General features: G+C 39.7%; 2 protein-coding genes across 3 annotated transcripts in view; both read left to right on the forward strand.

The window, feature by feature from the left end:
- The window catches only part of LOC129721307 (neuropeptide CCHamide-1 receptor-like), a 177,003-nt gene that overhangs the window by 80,425 nt on the left and 75,741 nt on the right, over positions 1–20,837 (forward strand). For both annotated transcript variants that reach the window (XM_055673741.1, XM_055673742.1), the window contains exon 2: positions 9,930–10,436. In XM_055673741.1, the coding sequence (XP_055529716.1) occupies positions 10,069–10,436 (368 nt within the window). In that variant the 5' untranslated portion in view covers positions 9,930–10,068. The remainder of the gene's footprint in view (positions 1–9,929; positions 10,437–20,837) is intronic.
- Positions 14,532–15,643, forward strand: LOC129721309 (uncharacterized). The gene is made up of 3 exons (XM_055673743.1): positions 14,532–14,655; positions 14,713–15,020; positions 15,133–15,643. The coding sequence occupies exons 1-3, from the start codon at positions 14,589–14,591 to the stop codon at positions 15,622–15,624; spliced, it is 867 nt and encodes a 288-aa protein (XP_055529718.1). The 5' UTR covers positions 14,532–14,588; the 3' UTR covers positions 15,625–15,643.

Genomic DNA, 20,837 nt, shown 5'->3' on the forward strand with positions numbered 1-20,837 from the left:
CTCAGCACCTATATTTATCTCATCGCTCGTTTTTGTCGAATTTACCGTCAAATTTTATTTTAAGTGTAGTACGACTGGAAATTTTTACTTCTGGGTTGGGTTTCGGCTACGTCGCACAGTGGGACGGATTCAAAAAAAGGCGGACAAGAGCTTTTACGAAAAAACTATTAGTTTTATGATGATGGTGTGTTCACAAAAGTTCCACAACTATTTGAGTATTTTCATGCTGCAATGTAATATTTGAGATTAAGGGGGTATGTGTAAAGATCTCGAATAAATCATTTTCGTTTCGAAATACAAATCAAAATTTTTTATAAAATATGAAACAGTTTTTTGATGAATTTTTGTCGCAGAAATAAAAATTCTATCTCTTAAGGAAACTAAGTTATTGAGCTCCAAATTAATGACCCCCTTAAAATCAGTTTTTTTACTCTATCTTTTTTATTTTAATTTTTACAGAAAAATAATGTTCTGAAGAAATGAGAGAATTATAAAAATGCAACTTTTGCAACCAAAAGTGTAGTTCTAGCTATTTTAGTTTCTGATTTATTGCGGATTTTCTCTTATTTTCAGGCAATGTTTAAGGGGGTTTATTTTGAAAGTGCGCAAGTATGCGCAGCCGATCTCAGTGACTTTAAAAAGTATGGTTAAGAACCTTTCATTTTATAAATGTATCACGATGGAACATTGTGGAACTTTTGAGAAATATGCAAATGAAACCGTCGATTAGTACAGCGCTTTATATTGATTCACACGAAAATACTGTACTATAATGAAGTTGCGTTGTGAGCATGATATCGTGCTTAAATATTATTAACTCAAGATTATGCATGTAACTAGTTGAATTGCAACGCTTACTTAGATCCATACTATATTTTGCTTACAACTGACATTCATAACGCAGTAGTACAGTATTCTCGTGTGAGTCAATATAAGCTGCTATACTAATCGACGGATTTTATTCACAGTTTTCTTAAAAGTTCCACAATGTTCCATCATGATACGTTTATGGAATGAAAGGTTTTTAACCATACTACTGAAAGTCACTTGGCAAATGGCTGGACACGTGTAACTTGAGACCCTAATGTGGCCATTCACCTCTGTCCAGCAACTCCTATCCCAACCTCCACGTGGTGCCGACCGGAATACGAGTAACCTTAGCGGAGATCGGGTAACCAACCCCGGTGGAAACTATGGTCGTATGCTGACTGGGAAGGGGGTCGTATGCGGCTGTATCCCCATAGGGGCAGCGTACAACAGCGTCTGACCCGGAGCGGGCGGCTGAATTATGGAATGCTGTAGCAGGATGTAGGTATTGCGACCCTGGTAAGGTAGCATACCGAAACCTTTCATCAACCACGAACAACGAATTTAGAAATACGGAACGGATCAATCGGCAAAGACCTAGGCTACGAACACGGAAAAAGATTAAGGTAAACGATTGGAAATTGGGTACTTGGAACGTCCGATCTCTCAATGAACCGGCACGGGCTGGCTTGCTTGCTCGAGAACTACAGCGGCAGGGAGTCGAAATCGCAGCGATTCAGGAGGCTCGGTGGCCAAATTCCGGAGAAAGGGAATTCCGTGCAGTAAACCCTATTGCACGCACTTCTTTCAAGTACCACATCTACTACTGTGGCGGCAAAGCTGCGGAACGGGGCGTCGGTTTCGTAGTGCTGGGAAATCAGAAAACAAGAGTCATCCGATGGAGGCCCGTAAATGATCGTATATGCGTGTTGAGGATTAAGGGCAAATTCTTCAACTACAGTTTAATCAACACCTACGCACCGACAAACGACAAATCCGATGATGTCAAAGATGAGTTCTATGACAAGCTTGAGCGAATCTATGACGAGTGCCCAAAACACGACGTAAAAGTCGTCATCGGAGACGCAAACGCACAGGTTGGGAGGGAGGAATTCTTCCGTCCGGTCATTGGAAGGCATAGCCTCCACTCGTCAACCAATGAAAACGGCCTGAGGCTGATAATCTTTGCCGCGGCCAGAGGAATGGCCATATGTAGCTCCTATTTTCCACGTTTGAATATTCGGAAACACACCTGGAGGCATCCCAATGGAGAAGCCTGCTCCCAGATCGATCACGTACTGATTGACGGTCGGCACTTTTCGGATGTTACTGATGTTAGGTCTTTTCGGGGACCAAACATTGACTATGACCGTTATCTTGTCGGTTGTCGAACGTGCTGAAATCTCGCACAGAGAGGACGACGCGTGTCAACATTCAGCAGTTGAAAGCTGATGGCGTGGCAGCAGAATACGCCAGAGAGCTGGATCAACGGATCGCAGAACAGCAGGAGGAAGGAGTAGAAGACATAAATGGGCTGTGGAGCAGTATTCACGGCGCCATCGAAACGACTGCGAGAGAGGTGGTAGGTACGACGCGTGCAAGACAGCCTAACGGCTGGTTCGATGCTGAGTGCCAGAGAGCGACAGATGAGAAGAACCGTGCCAGGAGCCGCATGCTCACTGCGGCTACGCGTCAGAACAGAGAGAGGTACAGGGTGGCAAGAGCTGCCGAAAATAGAACTCACCATCGGAAGAAGCGCGAGTACGAGGAGCAGGTGCTCGCCAGCGCAGAGGACAGCTATGCTGAAAACGACGTGCGGAGATTCTACAGAACTGTCAACAGAGTCAGAAGCAGGAATTTCCCTGTGCCGGTCATGTGTAATGACAAGGACGGCAACCTGCTTACTGATAAACCGACGGTTGCAGCCAGGTGGAAGGAGCATTTTCAGGCGCTATTGAACGGTGAGGAGCCGGATGAGCAGAGCAGGAACAGGATGACGATTATGAGTGACGAACAAGCTGTGGAGCCACCGACACAGGAGGAGGTGAAAAAGGCGATTAGTGAGCTGAAAAACGGCAAGGCCGCTAGGAAGGACGGTATCCCGGCCGAACTTCTAAAAGCGGGAAGCGAACGGCTGTACTATGCGATCCACCAGATAATACTAAAAATCTCGGTGGACGAACAAATGCCGAACGACTGGTTGGAAGGCCTCATATGCCCTATCTATAAGAAGGGCCATCGATTGGATTGTGGCAACTATAGAGGGATAACGTTGCTCAACTCCGCATATTAGATTGAGACCGCTAACGGAATCCTTTGTTGGCGAATACCAGGCTGGTTTTCGACAAGGGCGTTCCACGACGGATCAAATTTTTACCCTGCGACAGATCCTCGATAAGTTCCGGGAGTACAACTTATCGACTCACCATCTGTTTGTGGACTTCAGGGCGGCATACAACTCAGTGAAAAGAAATGAGCTGTGGCAGATCATGCTGGAACACGGTTTCCCTACGAAACTAATAAAGCTGTGTCGTATGACACTGGAGGGATCCAAATCGTGCGTGCGGATAGCTGGCGAGACATCAGCCGCGTTCGTAACGTTGGATGGACTGAAGCAGGGGGATGCGCTCTCCAACCTACTGTTTAACATCGCTCTTGAGGGTGCAGTACGAAGAGCAAACGTCGAAAGAAACGGTACGATCATCACGATATCTCACATGCTTCTTGGTTTTGCGGATGACGTCGATATCATCGGTATCAACCGTAAGGCCGTGGAGGAGGCTTTCGTACCTTTTAAGAGAGAAGCAGCGAGATTGGGACTTGTCATTAACTCTGCCAAAACGAAGTACATGGTAGCTGGCAGAGAGCGTGGGAGTCCCCGTGGTGTTGGTGCTGAGGTGGAGATATATGGGGAACGATTTGAAGTGGTTGACGAATTCGTTTATCTTGGTACGCTTGTGACATGTGACAACGATATGAACCGTGAAGTGAAACGACGAGTTGCAGCTGCGAACAGGGCTTTCTACGGACTGCGTAACCAGCTAAGGTCCCGTAGTTTGCAAACTCGCACAAAACTAGCGCTGTATAGGACGCTGATACTCCCGGTGGCCCTTTACGGACATGAAGCATGGACGCTGAAGGAAGCTGATCGAAGAGTGCTAGGAGTTTTTGAGCGTAAAGTTCTGCGAGGCCGTCGACTCCGTGGTAGGCCTCGCACGCGGTGGATATGCGCGGTGGAAGAAAATGCACGATCTGCTGGTGTACGGGGAGACTGGAGAACGGCTGCCCAAGACAGAAGAAGCTGGACATCTCTAATTCGTTCGGCCCTAGACCGGTGAACCAAAAAAGTAAAAGTAAAGTAAAGTAAAGTAAAGTGAGTACTGAAAGTCACTGAGATCGGCTGCGCATACTTGCGCACTTTCAAGATAAACCCCCTTAAACACTGCCTGAAAATAAGAGAAAATCCGCAATAAATCAGAAACCAAAATAACTATAACTACACTTCTGATTGCAAAAGATGAATTTTCATAATACTCTCATTTCTTCAGAACATTATTTTTCTGTAAAAAATAAAATAAAATAATAGTAGGAGGGTGGTATCCAAAACACGACCGTATAGTTGACGTAGGACTACAATAATTTTATATTTTAAGTTTGAAGCTATGTTTGATTTGAGCTCGTTTTACTTTTGTAGTTTGCTTGATTTATTTTAAGCTCAATGGTCCAAAAACCAAAATAAGGGGGAAATTTGGGTCTAGAGCTCTATGGCAATGTTTTAGAGAAAAACTTTTTTTTTACAAAGTTACTTAAAATTATTGGAGCTATAAAATTGTAGAACAAGGTTTTCTGTCTACAAAAATAAAAAAGTTAGATACTTGATAGCATCGAAAATTTTGGTCACCCTAATTTTTGATACTTTTTCAATAAGCGCTTTATCATATGTAACAACTTTGTAGAAGAAAGTTTTTCTCTAAAATATTGCTATAGAGCTCTAGATCCAAATTTCCCCCTAAATTTGGTTTCTGGATTATTGATGAATACCTTTCATTCTAATACAGCGAATTTTCTTTAATACGTGAAAAGGCAACCTTCTTTTTTTTTCCTCATCTATGAAGAAATTGTAATAGAATTTGAAAGAAGGGAGGCAACCTTCTATAAAGTATTTAATTGAGTACGATTTAGTAGAAATTAAACTTCCTTCAATATCTATTTGTCTTGGCTCACTCACCGATCGCAAAACGGCAAAGATGTCATATAAATTTTTTTCCTGCAGTTACAAGCTCGTGGAAAAAATATCGATAACGAATTACAGTTTTAGTAGAAAATGTATATTCACAGAAAATTTGAAATTGACATAGAATTTTATGAACATGTTAACATTCAATTCAGGTCAATTTAAACATTTTATCAGTATACAGAATCAATCAGAAAATATTTGATCAGTTTCAAGATACCAAAGACCAACGAAGATACCATATTTAAAAGACATATGTCTGTTATCTTCGAAAATAAACTGGGCTAGAGTGATGCACAACATTATCCTCAGCAATTAATGTTTGCATAGCGTTGTTCAATTACAGGTGAGGTTTTTTTTGTGTGGACCCCACTGCGACTAGTAGTTGTTTGATCTATTGTGGCATTGTCCGGACGTTTTTGCTGTTTGCACATTTCTGTTTTTTTTTCACCATTTTGCAGTGCTACTTATTGAGAAGTAACCTGCTCCGTGTTATAGTGCTTTTTGTCTTCTCCTTCAGACTTAGTAACCTACTTCTTTCCTTATCGACCTTATCATATCCTCCTGCAGGCTATCGCTCTAAAAGCATATAACGTGCAATAGTCTATGATATTATCGAAGCTTTAGACGAGAGGTTATTAAATCTGGAGAGAAGATTTTGTGTGGAAGAGCCTGAGAATAATCCCATACTTAAAGTCCTTTTTGCGAACGAATGGTTTGGTTCTACTAAGATTCGAACCTATCACCATTCGCTTGTCAAAGCGAACTCTGTGACTTTGCGGCTACGAAGCTCGACACACAAGTAAGGTTATGGAAAGTAATATTTTCTTGCAAATGCTAATTCAAAAAAATTTTCAGTTGAAAAATGCAAATACTAAAGTCGGAACTCTAAAATCAAGATGCAAAGAATTTGGTTTTCCTCTATACCACCACCGCGGGATGCAACTAGTATTGTCATATTGGACTAAATTCATTTAGCTAGTAAAATATAATCATCAGTACAGCTCGTTTAACTACCTTTTCAAAGATCTGTACGGAGCATTTTGGTTTTTTATTTCTTTTGAATGCCCTATATTCAGTTATTTAAATAAATCTGAAAAAAGCAGAGTGTAGAGTTCAAAAATAAACAACGCATTTTGTTGTCCTCGGCGGCGCAGCGTATTTTGCGGCACCCGAAAAAACATATTGAATTCTGATATTTGCTGCTATACGAAACAACAAGAAGAAGACAATTCAAACGGCAATTCGATTGTGTTCCACGCCCCACTGTGCGTCAACAGCGGCAATGTAGTTTTACTTGGCTTGACTGCACCAAAATAAATATCGAGTTTTTCTGCACTGACAAACGACAAGTAACCAGCGCTCTGTTCATACATTGCTCGGTGCAGTACTGTTGCCTGTACCATTATATTCTCCTTCAAGACATCAGTTTTATTGACATTAACATATTTGTTAACAGCAGAACGTAATACTGTCTGATAGTAGAGGTGGTTACGAACTTTCCGAAAAAGCTTCACCTTCAAGACATCAAAATAGTCAAGGCTCATGGAAGCTAACATTAGTTGACCTATTGGGACGGGGTAATTCTGTCAATTTTTTGTTGCCACTGCTATACATATCACAGCAGGCAGTTGGTGTCTATTCAAGAAGTCTGTGCCAGGCGTGCTCGCATATGATTGGTACATTGTTGGTGAAAATTCGACCTTGAAACTTTTATTCAATTTTCACTGTTTAACAATGAAGTGGTAATGAAAATTGAAGAATCACAAAATTGTCCATCATTTTATCAATCCAAAGACATATTGATTATTAGGATCCATCATGTGATTACATCAGTATAACCGTTTGAAATCTTTCATTCCGACGTTACATCTTGGTTTTAGTTTTCGCGGAATGTATCTCGATATAGTGCGGTTAGACGTAGTCCTACGTCAAAAAATAGAGTAATAAAACTGATTTTAAGGGGGTCTTAATGTTTGGAGCTCAATAACTTAGTTTCGTTAAGAGATAGAATTTTTATTTCTGAGACAAAAATTCATCAAACAACTAGATGTTTCACATTTAATAGAAACTTTTGGTTTGTATTTCGAAACGAAAATGATTTATTCGAGACCTATACACATACCCCCTTAATCTCAAATATTACATTGCAGCATGAAAATACTCAAAGAATTATAAACTTTTATGAACACACCATCATCATAAAACTAATAGTTTCTTCGTAAAAGCTAATGTCCGTTTTTTTTTGAATCCGTCCCACTGTGCGTCGGGCAGTAGAAAACACTCGTTTTGAATCCGTGACAGACTGCGTAGCCGAAACCCAACCCAGAAGTGACATTTTATTATTTTTCTTCAAAGTAAAGCTTCTAGCCTCTCGACTGATTCGAAAGGTAAAATTAAAATGGCTTCTGCCTTAAATATATTATTTCAGATTTTGTTATCCTCTAATGTTTACCATAACCACCGTGCGTCCCCACTAAGAAAATGAGTACCTTTATTCAATGGAGACGCATGTTGGACATTGAAGATTAAAAAAATCTATACATATCCGAAATGAAAAAATATTTTCTCATGAAAATATTACATTCTATGTAAAGTTTCTTAAGGAATTCAAGAAAATATCAAACGATATGGTTTTCACAAAATTTTTAAATTTAAAATTAAAAAACGACTTTTTAGGGCACTTTATGACCGTAAGTGTTACCCTTGGGGCCAAACAACAAAAACAGCTCTAAAATTATACGATAGAGAATACCTATAGCAATTTTGAGTATGATCGAAGAAGAAACTTTCGAATAGGTACGGAATTGCTGTATTAAAAAACGATAGTTGATATTTTTATAAACCAAATTGTTTTTTGTGTTATTATTTATATGATTGAAATTCCTCCCAAGCGTGTATTATGTTTCAAAACCTGCAAGATGAAATTCTAACAGCTTTTTGCTGCTAATTGCCTCCAAAACGTTTGGCTTAAATTAGTCGTTGGATATACTGAGTATTACATCATCATAATCATCAGCATACATGTAAACACCACCGGCAGTACCGGGGACAGGCGTGGTCTGCCAACAAGAATAAATTTCAGCGCTATGTAAGCTGACGTGCTTTAAATTTTGAAGATGACAAAATGAAAATATTTGCGTAGAAATAAGAGATTTTCGTTAGTAGACACAATATAGAGAGTAATTATAATCCAATTAATTACCAGTGCTAAAGTTTTGCGGTTATCTAACGGAAGCAGAGTCAAGAAGGCTCCTAAACACTCAGCAGAAGCGTTGTTATATTGGGATCCTTGCATTTGTGCAGGTTAGTTGGCGTAATCTCGTATCCTAAGAGGAGAAATTGCCCTTGCAGTATATTATTTGATTATAAGGTTGGTTTCAACGTTTATTCAATATTTGTTGAGGATTCTGTGGGTCATTTAGAAGAAATTGAGCTATGAACTAATATTTTCACAACCAATCAAAACATGCATACAATGTTTTTTTGTAATGTCTATGTTTAGTGATGAACGCCGCCAGTGAATTTGCCTCATTATTATGTCTATTCTGTCTATTCTGAATTTCCATTCCATTGATTTACATTAGGTGGATCCATCTGATAATCATTATAGGATCCCTGCAGGCAGAAACGGTCATTAATTTCGTTAGCGTTTGCTATTCTGGAAAGCTGAGTGAAAAAAATTATGGCCATGAGAGAACAACTTTTGCATTTATGGGAACTACCTCTCGAATTGATTGAATTGAAAGAAAGTGATTCTACAAAGAAACCCTTCAAGTCATGCTGGCGATGGCTATAATTGCGGCCAGCACATGAACTTCAGATTTTTATTATTCGCAAAAAATCTGCTATAATTGCACTCTCTAGATATAGATTGTATAAATTACTCGCTGAAAAAAGTTTTATCAGCGTATTACCTTATTGAAAGACGTTAAAATAAAGAGCGAAATTACCCGGAGGAAACAGCCGAAGGTGTGAGAGATCATTGACGCGTCCTTCAAATAATTAAAATGCAATCAAATAACGAAGACAGTAAGATGGTTTACGGAATTCGACATTGTTGTTATTTCCGACACATTGTACATTTATGATATTTTAGACATTTTTAACATTCAGGAAATTATTAACGTTTTTGCCAATTTGACGTAACAGCGTAAAAGTTTCGCCAGTTTACTATTATAATGATATGCCAATTATTGTACTTTAATGAAACTTTTCACCTATTGCTTGAGACACTGCACTGGTTTTCAAACTTCGTCCAACGATGTTTCCAAAATCAATAGCATGCACGTAATTTATCAAATATTCCAAAAGAGTAGTAATACAAAAGCCTGCATCTTGTTATAAACGCACCGTCAGCTTACCGAAGCGCTCCTTCACGCAGCAATTACAATTTCAATGGTCTACCTTTCGCCCTAGACAACAAACACCCGAGTTTACGACCCATTAGATACAGGTTTTAATATCACCTAATTGTGCGACGTCCGTCCGACTAGTAGAGAAGATTATGGCGCATCAAAATGGAATAGCGCAAAATGAAATTACTGTTGGCTGCTACCGCGGTTAATAAATATCCGCAAAGCAATAGAAGGTATCTTCCGATTCGCTTGCCAGTGACTAACTTACCGTTCCACTATCCAAATGTGTAAACAATGAATGAATAATAGCCAAACCTACCTGCCGAAAGGAAACATGCAATGAGAGAGCGTTAAATTGGTGAAATGGGACTGCACAGATTACGGTCTGGAACGCAGCAATTAAGGCTCTATCCTAATCCTGTATTGATTTTTTCACCAAATGAATTTTAGCAACAAGTGCCATTAACTTTTTTATCCCCAAGGTGCACAACAAAGTTTGATTATTTTTATGTTTTCTTTTTCCCTTTCAGGTGCCCATAGCTACATCTGTCGGTGCTCGAATCCTAACTCTAAAGTAAACAAACCGTTGTTTCGAACGCCGTTCCAAACATCGATTAACAGTGATATATTTTGGCAGCTTGACTCAGGCAAGTTAAAACCAAATCCATCATGTTCGACCTAGGAGGCGACAAACGATTCGGTACGGCCCCTCCTATGCTTACTGTCACTAGCAGCAGCAACGGAAGCATTGAACGAATTTACGGCAGTGTGACATTCCTGGAATTACCGGATGTTCACCAGATCAAAGGTGTTGAAGGCGAGTTCACCTTGCTACAAACATTGTTCACCAACTACACACACGAACTGGCGAACGTGTCATCGACTACGGAAGTCCCCTACACCCCGTATGAACGAAGACCGGAAACCTACATTGTACCCATTCTATTTGCACTTATCTTCGTCGTCGGGGTGTTGGGCAATGGAACGCTTATCATCGTTTTTCTGAGACACCGTGCTATGCGGAACGTACCAAATACGTAAGTATTGGCTCTGTTGAAAAGCTCTATTTGCAAACGCATCTAGCGAAAACGAATTGCAAACAGGCAAATGATTCAATGGGTTTACCCAGTTAAAGCTAGCCTATGAAAGTTACAATCGTTGGTGGAGGTTCACCCAGCTTCACATTGAGTTTAGTCCTGGTATGCCCTGTAATCTTCAACTCATGCGCGCTATATGCTCAATCAAATTTATTGCTCCTCTGAGCCGCAATACATGATTGATGGTTTTATCGTCCTGCGGCTATCCATTATTAATCCATAACGTCAGTTTTCATTTTCTTCAATACACAATGATGACGGAAGTGGTCAGGTTTTTGCTTGACATAATACACCAGCATATTTAAACATTATCCATTTTGTAACATCAACAGATGCTATCATTCTAAAGATTAGCAATTGGTTGTGATTTCAAAACGACGGAGACAGCATCCTTGACTAAATACCGGATTAAATTAACGTTGAGACTTGCGTGTTTGGGTTTCCTTTTCTCATAACCCCAAAAGTATCTAGCCCCCCGCAGCAGTGAATATTTGATTTATGAAACTGAAGCTTCGTTTACTTTGGATTCGTGAGATTTGTTTGCCGTAATTTTCTGTAACGTTCAAAACCATTCCACTTCTAAGGCTGAACCTTGTTCCCGCTTCCATTTTCGAACTTTATTAGAAGGGTTGAAATTTAATTGAAAAGCCTGTTACTTATTTCCATTGTTCGTCACAACCTAGCTTCATTTTTTTTTGCTTTTTTCAAAGTCTTATTCCAAGGAATTTATTTTAGAAATAGCATTTATGTTCGTAGTATTTCAGAGTTCCGCATTTTATTGTGACCATACAACCATTCTACCAAACGTTCCGCATACGTGTCAAATTGGTTAAACACTATCATCCTGAGCTGATGAAACATCACTTTCTCATTCCATCGTCGAGTCAAATTTTAGAAAATTAATCATCGTTAATTCGTCGCCTTCCCGCTCGAAGACACACTGAGCAGAGTATTTTTATCACCGGGAAAGTTTCGTGTCACTGATGTGAAAAAGCTCCTTCGGTGGTTTACCTCTCTAGCAGAAGCACGTCCGATAAATGAAATTAATTTAGTGGCACAGCAAGTGACTATGAGTAAATGGAGGAAAGAGAAAGATGCTAAACGATTCACTAATCAGCTAACGTCGAACGCGCGTAATGGCATGCCAGGACCGGCTTAAATAATGTCCCGTCTCCGTGAGACCGAAGGAAGAGCAACAGACGCTTCTGGAGGCACTCGGTGCATTTCACTGTTGATGGTACCCGTTGTGATGTACGGTTTACTCAGTTTAGTAGTATTTTTTGAAGAATTTGTCCACTTTCTTCATCTTTATGTCTTCGGGAACATCAAACCTGCTGCTTGCAACCGTGTGAGATTTGGTCTGCCAATCCTGGTAAAGTAGTTGGCTTTATTAAGCACTTTCTACCTGACTGGGATCGTGCCGAGGCAACCGGCCATTCACTCGATCAATAGTGGGTGTCTGGTTTTCTACATGGTACGTATAGTAATGGGGATATACTTCAATAGTTCTATTTAATGGACGCAGTAGTCTAGTTCCACTACAAACAAATAAAATAAAAATAACATCAAACCGTGATATGAAAACGTAGAACTCTAGCCCCGGTATCTGCTTTGCGTCTGCCTTAATGTAGGTTTTGTCATCCGGATCCGTTAACCACTCTCAATACAGCTTTCTTGCGGGGGATTTGGCTGCCGTGTTTTGTTTATCACGCCGGTTCGGTGCCTTCCGGACCTTGAGTACATGAAGCCCAAGCTCGTTTCATGGTTTGCTGGGCGAACCAGGCAGAACACTTTGCCTTCAGAACCGCGTCGCGGCGAATCGAAAGGTTCGGATTACGCTTGAAATAATCCAACGCCTTCCGGGCTTTCACAGAGTCAGCTGTCTTTGATTTGCTTCCACTTCCAGCCCACCGCTCGATCGTCTGGGACTCCTGAAACGATTTTACCACCCGAGACACAGTTGTATGCAGGACTGGAATTCACCTCAGTTCAGACAGAACCACACAAATTTGTACACAACACATTTGATATCAAACCGTGTGTGCCACTCCCGATATTTCGTTTGTGTTTTCTTCTCCCCATTCGCTCTTTTGTAGGGTAATCGCTCCATTATTCATCTCAACAGCTAGGTGCATCTATATTCATTATATTTCTCTCATTTGACCAAATTTACCGTCAAATTTATACAAACTTTTGAAAGTAAATCTATTTGCTTCTCGATTTTGTCAAGTGGTTGAAAGTTTTACGTTGAAAATATGGTAAAATTTGACGATAAATTGATCATTGGTTTTCGTCTTCGAAAAAAGTTCCCATACTAAACTGCAGCTTAATCTGACTTCGGGAACACAAAAGCATTATTTTGTGACCAATGAAAAAAATGCACAGGTAGTTCAAACATTTCTGAATCGAGATCTGGTGTTTTCCAAAAACAAAAAATGAAAAAATCGATCGGTTAAAGTTTCACTTTTCGACTGAACGAACTTCTAAATGTGACGAACAGGGCTACACATTTTCGACTCAATCGTAATGAAATGACTGAACAAGCCTCTCCCTCTTACTTCATGCAATGTCATAGTCAACTATTTTTTTCGTCTCATATTGTCGAAACGGAAACTAATTTATCCTGTTTCCAAGTTTGCTTTGATTGTTCAATAGTTTCAGTCGCCTCATAAACACCTTCAGCCAGACTGACTACCGACAGGCTATCACTGACTATTTGAATTGCTTGAAACCAGGCCCAGTCGTTTCATCTGTCAAATATTTTCACTTCATGGCATGATATGATTGAAAATTCTGTCGCTGATATCAGTTCTCCTAGTGGTTCGCGACGTGGCGCAGCATAAAGTGGAACAGAAAATAAAAGTAGTGTTTTTATTGCAAACATGAATCTTCCCCCCGGCCCTTGCAAGGAAAATGCTACCGCCAAACGAGCATATCGCTTCTCGGAAGTTGCAGGAAAACACGTGCTAACCACTGACGCTGGATGGTCCTGCAACATTGAACCGGACGTCGAATGTAGCTACATGCAAAGGACTAAACTGGATCTACAGAATTTTATTCGGCATTTTCGATCCCTGCACACCGAGAGGGCGAAGGCCCTCGGTTTGTTGTTGGAGCAAGAGCCCTCGGCTAAGAAACCAAGAGTCGTCCCAAAGCGGCCTATTCCGATCGATCAACAAATGTTGGTCGAAGCAGCAACGAAGCTCGTAGCCCTTCATAACCTCCCAGTTTCGTGTGTCGAATGGGAGGGAATGAATGTGTTACTCGATCCGATAAAGGCAGCTCTTGGGGTCACTTTGGATACCAGAGCCCTGAAGTGCTACCTAGCAAAGGCAGCAGAATTGGTGAGGCAAGAGATTGCCACTGAAATGAAAGAAAAACTTGTATCTCTCAAAATCGATTCGGCAAGCCGTCATAATCGCCACGTACTGGCCATATTAGCCCAGTATGATCTAAATGGCGAGGTGGTCATCCGGACCCTAGGTAAGTGTTTACTGAGAAAACGATCAACAACTCTACGCCACACACGTCAAAGCGTAGTTACTACCATTACCATTAGTGTGTATAATTAAATTGAAAGAGTTACGTATTTCACGATTTCTAGGAATAATTGAAGTCAAAGTGCGTCAAACTGCTGCGTTCCTAAAAACCAAAATTTTGCAAGTTATACAGGAGTATAATTTAACACTCACGCACGTGTGGAGCGTCACCTGTGACAATGGGGCGAACATGCTCGCCGCTGTGAAACAGCTTCAGTTGGAGCTGGAGAAACAACACCAGAGCAATCTGTACGCCGATGATGATGATAATTCCGATTACACAGATCAGGACGCGGAACATGATATGGCGGAGCATCAACTTACTGCTGCTTTAGGAGAGGAGTTGCGCGAGAGCCTAAACCTTATCCGCTGCGCAGTCCATACACTACAGCTAGCGATTCTAGACGTAGTGAGCAAGTCACACGAAGCAGTTAAGCTACTAACTGAGTCTGCCAAGAAATGCAGATCGGTTAAGTACACCAGCGCCTTTGAGCTGCAGAAGGCACGATATCCTCCCGTTTGGGGACAAACCCGTTGGTGCGGTATTTATTCGATGGTGTCTTGTTTCCTCGACCAAAAATCGTTTTTCGAGAAACTGGCAGAGCAGTTCCCTGAGATGGGTAGTTACATGGTTTTTACGAGACTTCATTCACAATTTTAATTTCCTACCTTTTCAGATCTTTCGGGAAGCTGGGACTTTACGAGACAATATGCAGAGGCATTCAAACCTCTTTTTATATGCACCAAAAACATGCAATCGAAGCATATTTCGCTGAGTGAATTTTATCTTCAATGGATGATTACTATCCAAAAAGTAAAGAAGATGGAAACAAACCCATTCTCAGCACCACTTGTCGAATCACTGAATAAACGATTGACAAGTCTGCGAACATCTCGCGCATTTAAGATCGCACTCTATCTTGACCCCAGACTTAATTTCGCAGGTTCCAAGTTGTTCACCAGTGAAGAGAAAGAAGAAATTCAGGTATGAAACTCGACTGTATGCATAACTGTTTTATATATCCCATTAATGTTTATGATAACAACACTGTTTGAAAATAGAAATTTTAATAAAAACCTATTCAAAACTGTTTCAGTCGTACATCGTTGAAACCTGGAACAGAATTCATCAACTTCAATCTCCGGTGGCGAAACCATCAGACGTTCAGCAGCTAATCAACCAAGACAAAGGTGAAGATGAGAATGACGTGTTACTTACAGAGCTTTTCGGGGGCACCGCGGAATCCTCTTTTTTGGAAGACAATAACTTCAACCAGCAGCTCAAGGCGATAGAAGTTGAGCCAAGGCGAACATATAACTTTGACGTGTGGAATATTTGGGTTGACCGCAAGTGTACACATCCTGAATTGAGTGCTGTAGCTGCGGTGGTGTTAGCTACACCGTCTAACCAAGTGTCGGTTGAGAGGGCATTCAGTGCTTTAGCATTGGTGCTCACCAACAACCGATCAACTCTTGGTGAGGATACACTATCAAATATCCTGATTATTAAGTTAAACAAACCGCTATTTGACAAAATTATTCCCAAGCTATGCGACGCAGCCAAGGAGCAAATACTTGAATTAAAATGATTTTTTTCTCTTAGTAGGGTAGTACGATAAAAGAAACGGAGAGTTTCTCTGGTATCGCAGATAAAAAAAAATAAAACAAAAATTGAACGAAAAACATCTTACTCACTTCCATATCACTACCATATCGGACAGTTCCAAAAATAAAATGGCCATACATTAATAACGTGGGTGGAAACGGGTATTTTCAACGGGTGAAATATATTTAAGACTCAGGAGTAATTTTCCAGAAGAGAGTTTTGACATAGATTTTATTCAAAGCATTGTACTTCAGAAACCTTTGCATGCAAACAAAAAATGTCTGATTTTGAATAATAGGGAGCTGATCATGTTTCCTAAAACTTACATCACATATGGTGTACATCTTTTAACCGGGTATTATCAATTCCTAACATTTTTTTTCTCAGAAAGAATTTCTGTACAGTCGAAGGCTTCTGAGCTGCAATACTTCGGATAAATAACAAACACATGCCCCTTCATGACATTTGGCGAACATATGAAATTAAAAAATTAAAAATATCTTAAATTAACAATCCTTCTTATTGTATTTCTTTACTGCTACTGTTGAATGACTAAGGTGATTGTCTTTCATTGACTTAGCATTGAGTGCTTTCATGAGATTTAAGTGTGACAAAATACTGCTCCAACTAGCAACCTTTCGTTTTCATTCGGACTGATGACGTTTACAATCTCGCATCAATATGATTAACAGAGAAGGCGTGAACGTAATAGTAAAAAAGGAGTGAAGCTTGATGAAATGTTCGCTCGAAACCGAAAGTGTGAAGAGTATGGTAGTACGTTGAAACTGTACGTATTCGATTGACAGTGACGTTTGGGTGGTTCATTTTCAGGATGAATTACACCCATTGAACTGAAAATGTTGGGCCCTGGTGACGAATGACAACTTTTTCCATACAAGTCATTACCACCCTAATGAACGGTATCTGTAGTGAATGCATGTAGCGATTGTATATGAATACCGGGACAGAAACATGTCTGGACGTGCGTATTATGTCCTAAGAAACTCGACCACGCCATTGAGAATCGTGTTTGAATGAATTCTCAAAAATGTATATGGTCCTTTCTTGGTTTCTTTTCTCTGCTATTTTTTCTACCCGCAACGCAACGCAAACTGCTCAAACTGAAGCTCTTTGTTCTAACGCAATGTGTGACAAAAAGCAGCAAAAAATGTTGTTCCGTTCAGCCTCTCTTGAAATATTTCTCCCTTGGTGATATCTTTCATAGTCATGCCTGTTGGTTGTCAAAATGTGTAGGTACCGTTCTCGTTGTGTATTGACGTAAAATTAACACACTGAGCGCAATGAGTGTCGAATGACAGCCCTGGTTGTATGAATGATTCCCAGTTGTTTTCCGGTCCACCTCATGGTCGCAATCGGATTTTCCATGACGGCGCGCAAAATTTTCTGGCGATTTTCTTCTTGTTTCGATGAGATCTCAGTAACCACTGAACCGTTTGTTATGAAATTTTGAAACATGTAAAAGATACACTCCAAACTAGTAATACCCAGCTCTACATTAGTTTTTACCCCTTGGACAAAAAAGTTACACACGGATAAAAATGGTGCAATTTTTTCGAGTACTGGCCTTAAGTTTCGTATAATATCAGATTTCTACAAATATTACTGGAGAGCATGCTTGTCATTCCCCTCAGTATGTTGAAAGAGCGGAAAAAAATCACCGCGCACTTCTCTTTCAGTATGCGCCTGCGTGTAAGCAATACTTTAACCACACTGCTTCTTTCTGCACTCCGAAGTATCACTACTATCTTAGGCTATTGACATACTGAGGCGTCGAATGAAGCGAAGCAAGAAGCGTCGCAAAAGCGTCCGAGCTACTTCTTCGATCGTCTATATGAAACGCTCAAACCGGGCATACTCGAGCGGCAACGACGCGTCGGTAGAGGCGGCGAAACAGAACGAGTAGTGTTTTGACGCGCGTATACTTACGCGGTAATACCTTGTTCAGACTAATCCTTTCATTGCAAGGTGCTTTATATTTGCATTGTTTTGGTTTGGTAATTAAAAAAAAGGAAATAGAAAACATTTTCGTTTACAAAATGTTAAAATGTTTAAAAAATGCTAGTGCAGTAATACCATGTTCAGACTAAACCTGATATCGCCAAGTGCTTTATATTCGCCTTATTTTGGTCTTAAATAAAGAAAATATCGGGAAAATTTTTCAGGTCGTCAGGAAAATAACACTGGTATTTTTGATTGATATTGCATGCCTAACATACTGAACTTCTTTAGTCGCGAAACGCCAGCCGCTGAGTAACTAGCTGTGCTCACAGGGGTTATTCAAAGCCTAACAGATATCATAAACTAGTTGAACATTACTCGGGGACAGCGGGTTTAAAATTTAAAATAATTTCTTATATTTTTTACTACGTGTGTAGCGCAACTGACTTCAGAAATATTAATTTACTTCATGAAAAAATCTTTATGTTTACTAAAAACGTGATTTACCGTGCTTGAAGAAGCAAACAAATCTTCATTGGACGAATTCATATTTCCTTTGAACGAAATCGCTGCTGGAATCTAGGGATATGACAACACAACGCATTTGCGACGCTCGCTCCAGTATGTCATAGCAAGCTTCACACAACGCTTCTGTTTATTCCGCTTCTAATACGTTCAACGCTTCGCTTCATTTGACGCCTCAGTATGTCGTTAGCCTTACAGAGACACTAACCCACTTCCAGTTCATCCCACATCTGAGAGGAACAAGAAGGTTGAATCACTCTAAAGAGAATACGCAGAAGTACACCACAGTGTACGCTGGCGAGAAAACTATTTGGAAAAAGTGTAGTCCTCGTATAGCTACACCGCAAAAACGAATTCGACATAAGTAAACTCGACCGGCACGAGCAACGCATTCTATTTTTTTCTCACACTTCTATCCAATCTCTTTTTCTCTTCTGCAATGCTCTAGAAATAAACTGTAAAAAACACCGCAGATAGCTCTGCTGTGTAATTATATGTGTGAGAAAGTACACCATATTTCATTGTCTCTCAACAGAGAGATTTCAGATTCCACAACGGTGCTTTTTGAAAGCTCGCCAGAGGTTCGTCGTTCTTTTCTAGCATTTGCGCTGATTTGCTCTCCAGTGCTCTCCAGTTCGTGGAATTGAACAATGGAGAATGATCGTAACAGTCGTTTACCCCTTGTGTCACGTTGATCGAAACTCTCTACATTCTCCTTGATGAAATTTTCCAAAGGAAGTAATTTTCCAAGGTCTTGTATAGCATAGCTGGCGCTATTGAATGCATTCTTCACGTCAAGCGCGATGATTGCGCAGTAGTGAATGTGTCTTCTTTTGCGCTGGGCTGCCACCTTCATCGTCTTGGCGACGAAGAAAATAGCATCTAGCGTGGACCTACCTTCCCGGTAGCCAAACTGGTTACTTACCAGACAGAGGGTATGTGTACTTCACTAGTCTGTTGAGGATAACCCTTTCGAGCACCTTTGAATAACTACCCGGAACAGCCCAGAGCCACTTTTTACAGTCGGCCAGGCTCGGGATTTCATCCAGTTTCGGTGGTTTGTTTACCTTTAAGGAGTTGGCGACCACGAGTGTGTGTTTCTTATTTATAACCATCCTGGTCTGTGTCTAAGATACTGGAACATTTGTGCGTATGAAACTCGACAGTCGCAGAGCAGGAACTTGGCTCATAGCGTGGAGAGAGTGCCTCGATGATACGCTCCAACATCTAGGCGTCAACACGGTTTTGGTCTTGGCCATTACGATCCTGTAGACGTTACCCCAAGGGTTCGTATTGGTACTAGCTAGGGTGGTTCACCGGTAAAACAAAAACCGGTAAAACCGATATTTTTTTCAATACCGAGATACCGGTATTGGAGAGACGAAAAAACCGGTATTTTCGGTATTTTTCTTAAAATGGAAAAAAAACTTCCCACAATATTCATAAATCTTTGTTAGGCTAATGAATGCTTCTCACTAAGGTAGTCGTTACAAATCACATGACGATGTATACAGGGTGTAAGGTAGCTCACTTTTAATCAAATCCTTTAAGGGATAGAGGACCCTATTTGATGAAAAAAATTCTGCGCATATGGTCAAAATTTAACTACTGCAGAGTTATTCTCTTCTTCTAGTTTTCGGTTATGTTTACATTTAACGAGGTCTATCACAAGAAGTATGATAGCTAGCTCAATTCTGTTGGTTTTCTTGAAAAGCTGAGAAAATTTCGTAATCGATAGTGTCTCAAAAATGTCGAATTAGGAAGAACAAGAAGCCTTTAGAAAGGAACAAATATGAAATCAAATGTTTTCGAGAACTTAACAGCAATTTTCTCTCTGAAATGTGTGATAAACATGGAGCCAAATTAAAAAATTAAACCAAATTAAACATTGGAGTCTACTCTACTAGTTGTTCTCTGACACTAAGTACCTAATTCTTTTAGTTTAGATACTATTTCACTTTAAAAGCAATCAGCCGCGCCTTCGTTTAGTGCGGTAGAATTCACAATTTTCTGCTCGTTTAAGGCAAACATAACCAAAAACTGAAATTAGTGAATAACTCTGCAGTAGTTGACTTTTGACCATATGAGTAGAAGGATTTTTTTCATCAAACATGATCCTCTATCGCCCCTTGAAGGATTTTAAGTGAGCTCCCTAATATAATAAATACATTTAGACAGAAGAAACATTATATATATATATATATATATATATATATATATATATATATATATATATATATATATATATATATATATATATATATATATATATATTATATATATATATATATATATATATATATATATATATATATATATATATATATATATATATATATATATATATATATATATATATATATATATATATATATATATATATATATTAATTTTCCCTCACCTATTTACCAATTTTTGTTATCTTTTTGTTTGTTCTGCTCGGATTCAGACAATGTGTTTGTGTGTATCGATAATATGTCAAAAAACTTCAATAAAGCATTTATTTTTAAGTATAACAGCTTATCTCTTCACACACTCATACTCACAGAGGCAACGCGTGGGTAGGTTCAAAACCTACCAGTTTAACTACAAATTATGAGGCAGTAATCACAATTATATCAGCGAAAAACGCAAGACATTATTCATTTTGTGCTATTCAAAAGTAAAACTAAAAAAATATATAAATAAATATAAATTTGGATTGATAATTTA

The sequence above is a fragment of the Wyeomyia smithii genome, chromosome 2, assembly GCF_029784165.1.
Source record: "Wyeomyia smithii strain HCP4-BCI-WySm-NY-G18 chromosome 2, ASM2978416v1, whole genome shotgun sequence".
Taxonomy (NCBI): domain Eukaryota; kingdom Metazoa; phylum Arthropoda; class Insecta; order Diptera; family Culicidae; genus Wyeomyia; species Wyeomyia smithii.